This window comes from Mandrillus leucophaeus, unplaced genomic scaffold (assembly GCF_000951045.1).
Source record: "Mandrillus leucophaeus isolate KB7577 unplaced genomic scaffold, Mleu.le_1.0 Scaffold440, whole genome shotgun sequence".
NCBI lineage: Eukaryota > Metazoa > Chordata > Mammalia > Primates > Cercopithecidae > Mandrillus > Mandrillus leucophaeus.
In genome coordinates this window covers 1,065,187-1,074,795 of record NW_012104699.1, presented here as the reverse complement: position 1 = coordinate 1,074,795, position 9,609 = coordinate 1,065,187, and the positions used below count along the sequence as shown (strand labels likewise).

Here is a 9,609-nt window from a genome sequence, read left to right as displayed (position 1 = left end):
AAGAAGGGAGAAGAGAAGAGAAGGGAGAAGGGAGAAAGGGAAGAAGGAGAAGGAGAAGGAGAAGAAGAGGAAGAGGAAGAGGAAGCAGAAGCAGCAGCAGCAGCAGCAGCACATCTGAAAGGACACAGAAGAAAAGCTAGGAGCAGTGTTACCCTAGGAGGGTGGCTTAGCTTCTCTGAACCTTGAGTTTACCATCTATAAAATGGACCTATGAGTTTCCATCCTGAGGTGATGGTGAGGATTAAAAGAGATTGTGACTGGCATGGAGTGAATGTTCCCATAACAGAAGACTTTAGGAACAAGCGCCTCTGCCAGATTTCCGGATAGGAAAGCTTGGTGAGCAGGGGACTCACAGAGCAGGCTAAGATAGGCCGGTGCAGAGCAGGGTTTTGACTTTCCCCAAAACAAACAGACAAACACGTGTGGGTGTGGATTTTATTTTCATTTTTATATTTTTTGAGTCAGAGTCTCACTCCTGTGGCCCAGGCTGAAGTGCAGTGGTGTGATCTTGGCTCACTGCAACCTCTGCCTGCCATGCCAGGTTCAAGCGATTCTCCTGCCTCAGCCTCCGGAGGAGCTGGGATTACAGGCATGTACCACCATGCCCGGCTAATTTTGTATTTTTAGTAGAGATGGGGTTTCACCATGTTGGCCAGGCTGGTCTCGAACTACTGACCTCAGGTGATCCATCCGCCTCGGCCTCTCAAAGTGCTGGGATTACAGGCATGAGCCACCGCACCTGGCCGGGTGTGAGTTTTAAATGGTTCTGAGGCGACAGGAAGGTTTTAGGGGGTCCCCTAAAGTTGAGGAGAGGTATGGCTTTCGTACAATGACTATCTTAGACCCTTCGGGAAACCCTGCCTCTTACAAGATCCCACACTTCTCATTTAGATGGTAAACTGAGGCACAGAGGGGCTAGAGCCTGGAAAACGCCAGAAAGGAGCGAATAACGGATGACACTCGGCAGTCAGTGATGGGGGTGTCTACTGGCCTCGGTATGGGATCGGCCCCCTCTAATGCCTCTACCCCCATCTACCAGACAGAGACGCGAAGAGAGACAGAGACAATATAGTGACAGCGACATGAAGAGAAACAGAATTACTCAAAGCCCAGGAACAAAAACAGAGACACAGAGACAAAGGCAGAGATAGAAAAAGGCTCGGCGACCCAGAGACAGAGATACAGAGACACAGATCTACTACAATCAGAGTCACAAGGCAGTCCCAGAAAGGGCTGCCCCCTGGGGGTACCCGGGGCTGCCCCGTTGGGGGGCACGCCAAGAGCTCCCCCACCCCTCCCCCGTCGTGCCTGGGCCGTGACTTCAGAGCCGGTGCAGATTCTATAAATGGCCAAGAGGCCGCGGGCCGTGGGGCGGGGCCGAGTGAGTCATCGCGTGACGTCACCGCCGCCTGGACCTAGCCAGGCCCCGCCCCCTCCCCGCCAGGGGGCGCCGGCCTTAGGTCCTCACATGCGCAGTGGCCACCTGCGGCCCCCCGAGGGCCGCTCAGTTTGGGAGGGTTCAGGGAATCTGTGCGTTCGAATCCCGCCCCTGCCAACCTCGAGCTGTGTGACGCGGCCATTCGGCATCACCTCTCTGTGCCTCGTATAGACTCACCTCATAGGGCTGTCGTGAGGAATGAGATAACAACCTCAAAGCGCTTAGTACGTAGCACATGCTAAGTGTTAGCTCATTTTATGTACTTTCTTTTCCTTCCTTCCTTCCTTCCTTCCTTCCTTCCTTCCTTCCTTCCTTCCTTTCCTTTCTTTCTTTTTTCTTTAATAGAGACGAGGTCTCGCTATTTTGCCCAAGCTGGTCTCGAACTCCTGGGCTCAAGTGATCCTCCCACCTTGGCCTCGTATTTTATGTATTTTCGTGTATGTTTGACATATCATGACACGCCATCAACTGGCACGTTGCCTTAGCTCAGTGGTTTGCAAACAGGGATGATCTGCTTCCACCCCGACCCCAACCAGGGGACATTTGGCAATGTGTGTAGACATTTCTTCTTTTAATTTTTCGTTTTTAGAGACCATGGTCTTTCTATGTTGGCCAGATGGGTCTCAAACTCCTGGGCTCAAGCGATCCTCCCACCTCAGCCTCCTTAGTAGCTGGGACCACAGACTCCTGCCGCAGTGCCTCAACATTTCTGTTTATTGGGACCAAGAGAGTGCTACTGGCATCTAGCAGGTAGAGGCCAGGGATGCTGCTTGAAGTCTTACAATGAATGCCCAGGACAGTCCCCCAACCATGAAGAATTATCCAGCCTCAGCTGTCCACAGTGTGGAGGTTGAGAAACCCCACCTTAGCCTCATAGTTGAGGTTCATGGAGCATGGTCTCAAATTCTCCTCAGCCCCTGGCCTGCTGTGTGACACTGGAAAAGTGATTCCAAGCCCCATGCCTCAGTTTCCCCACCTGTAAAGCAAAGTTCTTGTATTAATAATAACAGTGTCAGCTGGTCACGGTGGCTCACACTTGTAATCCCAGCACTTTGCGAGGCCGAGGTGGGCAGATCAACTGAGGTCAGGAGTTCAAGACCAGCCTGGCTAACGTGGCAAAACCCCGTCTCTACTAAACATACAAAAAATAGCCAGGCGTGGTGGCAGGCACCTGTCATCCTAGCTACTTGGGAGGCTGAGGCAGGAGAATCGCCTGAAACCAGGAGGTGGAGGTTGCAGTGAGCCGAGATAGTGTCACTGCACTCCAGCCTGGGGAATAGAGTGAGACTCTGTCTCCAAATAATAATAATAATAATAATAATAATAATAAACAGTGTCCACCTCTGAGGGTGTCATGATAATTGAATGAATATATGTACAGAGCTTGGAACATGGCCTGACATAAGGGCCACGTCATCTGGCATATTGCAGCCATGTCATTAGCATGTGACCGATAAATTGCATATCCTTAACGTATCATTAGTGTGTGGCAGGTTGCAGACATGTCATCCATGTGTCACAAACATGGCCTTGCCATGTGGGGCATCATGTGGGCATAGCATCCAACCCTGTGGTCCAGGGGTTAGATCTCGCTAGGTAGGGTTGCTTGAGGGGGACATAGTTCACGGCCTGGGACTTGCCAACAAAGTCACCCTGTGGTTCAAGTGACACACAAGTGGATGGGGAGGGTGAGACCCAGGATGTCTGCTCCCCCAGGTCCTTTTGAGGGGCTGGAGGAGACAGAACGGGGGCGCTGGACCCTCAGCATAAAGAATGCTATGGGCTGGGCATGGTGACTCATGCCTGTAAATCCCAGCATTTTGGGAGGCCAAGGCGGGCAGATTGCTTGAGCCCAGAAATTTGAGACCAGCCTGGGCAACATAGCAAGACCCCATCTCTAAAAATAAAATAAAATTAGCCAGGTTGGTGGCACAAGTCTGTAATTCTAACTACTTGGATGGGCTGAGATGGGAGGATCACTTGAGCCTGGGAGGTTAAGGCTGCAGTGAGCTGTGATTGTGCCACTGCACTCCAGTTGAGAGGACAGAGTGAAACCTTGCCTTAAAAAAAAAGAATGCTGCGGCCCGAGTCCCTCTGCTGTGCCGGGCACTGTGCTGGGAATGTAAGAGACATACTCTTCTGATCTTTACAACTCTCTCATGAGGCAGGCACTATCATTGCCCCATTTTACAGATGTGGCCATAGAGTCCTAGAGAGGAGAAGGGGCTTACCTAAGGCTATAGACTGTTGGTATCTGGCGATAAACCCGGGATGGTGCTCACTAAACTATCATGGGTGTCAGTCCTGCCTCAAGACTCCAGAGAGATAAAGAGACCTCAGAGACAAAGAGACTCAGACCCAGCCAGAGGCCCAATGGACAGCGGGAGGGGTGGGTGGAAGAAGGCTGGTCTCTGTCTGACCAAGCCCCCCCAGAATAACGTAGGCTGCCCCCCTAGGTGGAAACAATGACACAATCAGCTCCCAATACCAAGGGCCTGACATCACAAGGGGGGGGAAGGCAGCAGAGGTTGGGGGGGTGCCCCGCCCCTTGGCAAGCCCCTACAGCCAATGGAATGGCCTTGGAAGAGACCCGGGCCGCCTCCGGAGCTTCAAAAACGTGTGAGGAGGGAAGAGGGTGCAGACGGAACTTCAGCTGCTGCCTTGGTCCTCAGCGTCAGTACTGCGCCACTACCCCCCGCCAGAGCCCACCGGCCAGCATGTCCTCTGCTCACTTCAACCGAGGCCCTGCCTACGGGCTGTCAGCCGAGGTTAAGAACAAGGTAGGGCTGGAGGGCCTCCCTGGCCTGGCCCACACGTCCTGCCAGGCCAGAGCCCCGAGCTTGGGGTCCCTTGAACCCCCTCCTGCCTATCCTATGTGACTCGGAAACTAAGAGGGGAAAAGGGAGTGATATGGGATAGGGGCTGCCTGTCTCCCCCTGAACATCCCAGAGCCCCCAGCTATGGTTGGGGTGGAATAGGGGGCACACAGCCACACATAAACAGAGGGGGTCAGTCCATTGCAAAGATACCCACCTGATCAGTCTTCTTTTAACCCTTTGTGTTCTTGGGGGGAACAACATAGGGGGAAGACTTGTTGATTATTCCATATCCCCCAGCCTCACAAAGAAATTGGGGAGCGCTTGAGAGCTGGGGCTCCTGGGAGGTGACGCCGGGAAAGTGTGGGAGATCCTGAAGGCAAAGGGGGACGGTGGAGGGCAGGAAGCGGGCATCAGAAGTGCGGCAGGGGTCTCCTAACTGTGGAGCTAGGAAGATACCTGGACACCACCTTCATGCTATGGATGGGTAAACAGGTTCGGAGAGGAGAGGCAAATAGCTGGGATCCCAGGTAAAGCAGGTACAGCGCTCGGACCCTGGAGTCACCCCCCATATACCAGGATGGTCTCAGCTTCTCCCAACTGGAGAACTTGAAGTTTCCGGCCCACTGGAATCGTCCCAACAGCACTGCCGAGGGAGGAGTTCCTGCCCCATTTGACAGAGGGGAACACTGAGACTCAGGGTGGCTTTTCCCAGGGTCCTGTGGTGAGGAAGTGGGGGACTAGGTTGGAACTTGGGTCGGGGGATCCTCGGGGCTGGAGGAGGGGGCTGGTTGGAGGAGGGGGCTGGTTGGGGGCGGGTTCTCGGGCGAGAGACAGATCCCAGCGCCGCCCTCCTCCCCCCAGCGCCGGCCCCAGAGCCGCGCAGAGCCGCCGCGCCTTATAAGGCGGCCTCGGGGAGCCCAGGCCACGCTATATAAGGGCCGGTTTGCTTTATAAAGCCGGGCTGGTGGTGTGGGGGGCGGCAGAGCCGGGGCCAGGTGAGGGGGCCGCCCCTCCCACCTCCCCCCACCTACCCAGGAGAAGAAAGGGCAGCCCGGTCCCCTAGGGGCTGGGAGCCTGGCTGGACTGTGGCGGAGGGTTCTGGAGAAATGGGAGTGGGGGAGGAGGGGGACGGTGGAGAGAGGGAAAAGCAGGGGGGAGAGGCAGAGAGAGATACTGGGAGCCTGAGACACCCTAGGGACAGACGTGGGAGGGCGAGCCAGGAGCGAGATAAGACCTAGACAGGGATGGAGGGGCAGGGAAGGGAGACAGAGCCCCACCCCCCACTCCAGGCAGGAAACCTGTAGACAGAGAAAGACCTAGAGAGGCAGAGATGCAAGACCCAAGAGCCCCGCCCCTGGCCAGACAGGGACTAGCCACCCAGAGAGATGGGGACCCCAAGACTGGGCCAAGGAAAGACACCGCTGGGGAAGAGAGAGACAGAGGAGTCGTGGGGCTTGATAAGGGGGAGAGAGATATACAGACGTGCAAGGGGTGGGGTCTAAGACAGAGGCAAACCTCTACCCCTAACCAGAGACAGAGCCCTGGAGCTGAAGACCTGGGGGACATGGAGAGACAGAGATGTATGACCAGCACACCTCTGCAAGCCAGCACCCAGGGGCACCTCCTTAGACTTCCTTCTTCCCTTCCTGAGGTGCCCCTTCTTCCAACAGGGGACGCAGAGGGGGCAGGGCTAGAGGAAGAGAAGCCCCAAGTTTGGCCTGGACGTAAAACCAGGGGACCTGGCGCCACCCCTCTAGCTCAGAGGATCCAGCTCCCCACACTCCACCCCTCGTCTACATTCCCTGGTGCCAAACCTCAGAATGCCCGGAATGGCCCCCTGGGCAGGTGCCACCTCAGCCCTGGCTCTCGGCCCTCCCCAGCCCCCACCCTCCCAACTGGGTGATTTGGGGCAAAATTGCCTTAGTTGGGAAGGATGAGGGAGATCAGGCTCTAGGAGGCTCGGCTAGGACCCAGGGAGCCCAGGCTGCCCCCACTGCATCCTCACCCCTTCCTCTGTGCCCCCTGCCCCAGCTGGCCCAGAAGTACGACCACCAGCGGGAGCAGGAGCTGAGAGAGTGGATCGAGGGGGTGACAGGCCGTCGCATCGGCAACAACTTCATGGACGGCCTCAAAGATGGCATCATTCTTTGCGAGTGAGTGAGGCTCTCAAAGCCTAGACCCTGCACCCCCGGCAACTCCATGCAGCCCCCTCAACCCCCAAAACAACCATGATCCTGGAACTGAGTTGAACACTTTCTATTGGATACCTTTGGGGTGGCCAGTAATCACTGTGCCCATTTAACAGGCACAGAAAACTGAGGCTCAGTTAGGTGAAATGCATTATACCAGGTCCCACGCTGTTTCAAGGGAAATGACTCCAGAATCTTAACCACCATGCTATACAGGGTAGGCCCATCTATGGCCGCCAGAGTCCCCAGAAAGAGCAGTCACAGCTAAAAGGCAGCAGTCAACAGCTGTTCATGGCTGGCTTGGTGACATGAGGAGAGATGTGCGGCAATAACTAAAGCAGGCCCTGGTTTTCTTTCTGGATTTCATTTTGTTTTGTTTTTTTTGAGATACAGTCTTGTTCTGCTGCCCAGGCTGCAGTGCAGAGGCACGATCTCGGCTCCCTGCAACCTTTGCCTCCTGGGTTCAAGCGATTCTCCTGCCTCAGCCTCCCCAGTAGCTGGGATTACAGGCACACACCACTATGACTGGCTAATTTTTGTATTTTTTTTTTTCAGTAGAGATGGGGTTTCACCACGTTGGCCAGGATGGTTTCGAACTCCTGACCTCAACTGATCCACGTACCTCGGCCTCCCAAAGTGCTGGGATTACAGGCACACACCACCATGCCCGGCTAATTTTTGTATTCATTTTTTTAGTAGAGATGGGATTTCACCATGCTGACCAGGCTGCTCTTGAACTCCTGACCTCAAGTGATCCACCTGCCTCGGCCTCCCAAAGTGCTGAGATTACAGGCATGAGCCACCTCGTCTGACCTTCTTTTTTTTTTTTTTTTTTTTGAGATGGAGTCTTGCTCTGTCACCCAGGCTGGAGTGCAGCAGCACAATCTCAGCTCACTGCAACCTCTGCTCTCCGGGTTCAAGTGATTCTCATGCCTCAGCCTCCTGAGCAGCTGGGATTACAGGCACCCACCACCTCGCCCAGCTAACTTTTGTATTTTTAGTAGAGATGGGATTTTGCCATGTTGGCCTGGCTGGTCTCGAACTCCTGACCTCAAGTGATCTGCCCGCCTTAGCTTCCCAAAGTGCTGGGATTACAGGCATGAACCACTGCACCCTGCCGGCCCTGGTTTTCTCCTCGCCTCAAAACCTCATCGCTGAGGGAGGTGAAAACCCTAACAGCTCCCAAGCCCCAGTTCCACTGCAATCTTAATGCATGGTAGGGCCCTAAACCCAATCTGGGCCTGATCTGCGTTTGAGTCTGACCCAGGGCAGAGTGACTGTGAGTGTGATTGGAAGACTTTGAAGGTGCAGCCTCATCAAATCCTAGATGCTGGGAAGAAGAGGTGTCAGGGGTGTTTTACCTTGTTCCATTCCCATCCACTAGGAACAAAGAATTGGCAGGTGGGGAGGTGGGCACACTGGTGTCCCAGCTCAGCCAGAGGACTGCTCAGACGTCAAACAATGCAGTCCCAGCTTGGGCAACATAGTGAGATCCCCTCTCTACAAAAAAATTTTGTTTTGATTAGCTGGGCGTGGTGGCATGCACCTGTGGTCCCAGCTATGCGGGAGGCTGAGGTGGGAGGATCGCTTGAGCCCTGGAGGTCAAGGCTGCAGTGAGCTATGATCACGCCACTGCACTCCAGCCTGGGCGACAGTGAAACCCTGTCTCAAAAAAAAAAAAAAGACCTAATGTAAATGACGAGTTGATGGGTGCAGCAAACCAACATGGCATTTGTATACCTATGTATCAAACCTGCACGTTGTGCACATGTACCCTAGAACTTAAAGTATATATTAAAAAAAAAGAGTGGGCCACACGCGGTGGCTCACGCCTGTAATCTCAGCACTTTGGGAGGCCGAGGCAGGCGGATCATGAGATCAGGAGATCGAGACCATCCTGGCTAACATGGTGAAACCCCATCTCTACTAAAAATACAAAAAATTAGCTGGGCATGGTGGCGGGCGCTTGTAGTCCCAGCTACTCAGGAGGCTGAGGCAGGAAAATGGCGTGAACCCGGGAGGCAGAGCTTGCAGTGTGCCGAGATCGCACCACTGCACTCCAGCCTGAGTGACAGGGTGAGGCTCCCATCTCAAAAAAAACCAAAAGTGTAGTACAGTCACCCATGCAGTCAGTCATTCACTCATTCATTCATTCATTCATCCAAGAAGCATTTATGAGTTCCTGCTGTGTGCCAGGCTCTGATCTAGGCATTGGGAACTGTGAACAGAACAGACTCGACTGAGAGCTCAAGGACTTTTAGTCCTAGCTGAAGAGATCAATCAAATTATTGATCAAATAATCACAGACTTGTCTGTTCTGGGGAAAATTCAAGCGGAAGGGAAGCTGGGAGGGTCAGGTGCATCAGACGTCTGCGGGTGGAGGGTGTGCAGTTTCCTAGAGAGTGGTCTGGGAGGCCTCTCTCTGAAGAGGTGACAATTGAACAGAACCTTAGATGAAGTGAGGGAGGACTCAGGGGACCTGAGAAAAGAGTGAGCAAAGCAGAGGGGGCCGCCAGTGCAAAGGCCTGAGATAGGAGCGTGCTTGGGGTGTCCGAAGAAACAAGGAGGAGGCTGGCGTGACGAGCACCAAATGATTGAGTAGAAGTGGAGATGAAGTTGCAGAGTGAACTGAGAGTCAGACGGTGGAGAGCCTTTTATTTCATTTATTTATTTATTTAGAGACAGAGTCTTGCTCTGGTGCCCGGGCTGGAGTACAGTGGAGCAATCATAGCTCACTACAGCCTCGACTTCCTAGGCTCAGTTGATCCTCTCACCCCAGCCTCTTCAACCCTAGCCTTCTCAGTAGCTGGGACTACAGGCGCACATCACCAAGCCCGGTGAAGTTTTCGGGGTTTTCTTTTTGTAGAGACATGGGTCTCACCATGTTGCCCAGGCTGATCTCAAACTCCTAGGCTCAAGTCATCCTCCTGTCTCGGCCTCCCAAAGCACTGGGATTACAGGTGTGAGCCACTGCGCCCAGTTCTACAGAGGGCCTTTTAGTCCATGCAGAGGACTTAAGATTTCATTCTGAAGGCAGTGGGAGGCTCCTGGAGGATTTGGAACTGGAAGGTAATTTGAACTGTTTAAAAATGGCCATTCTGGGCCAGGTGTGGTGACTCACGCCTGTAATCCCAGCACTTTGGGAGGCTGAGGTGGGGGTATC

The 9,609-nt window shown here is 54.0% G+C and overlaps 1 protein-coding gene across 5 annotated transcripts in view; it reads left to right on the top strand.

Moving 5' to 3' along the window:
* The first annotated feature begins 3,951 nt into the window (after positions 1 to 3,951).
* Positions 3,952 to 9,609, top strand: part of CNN1 (calponin 1, basic, smooth muscle) — a 19,074-nt gene continuing 13,416 nt past the window's right edge. The window contains exons 1-3 of one of the 5 annotated variants that reach the window (XM_011994060.1): positions 3,991 to 4,218; positions 4,521 to 4,784; positions 6,289 to 6,410. In XM_011994060.1, the coding sequence (XP_011849450.1) occupies positions 6,376 to 6,410 (35 nt within the window). In that variant the 5' untranslated portion in view covers positions 3,991 to 4,218; positions 4,521 to 4,784; positions 6,289 to 6,375. Of the gene's footprint in view, positions 4,219 to 4,520; positions 4,794 to 4,932; positions 4,979 to 5,454; positions 5,909 to 6,288; positions 6,411 to 9,609 lie in introns of those variants that run through there. The other 4 variants (XM_011994061.1, XM_011994059.1, XM_011994062.1 and 1 more) reach the window with 4 other exon arrangements.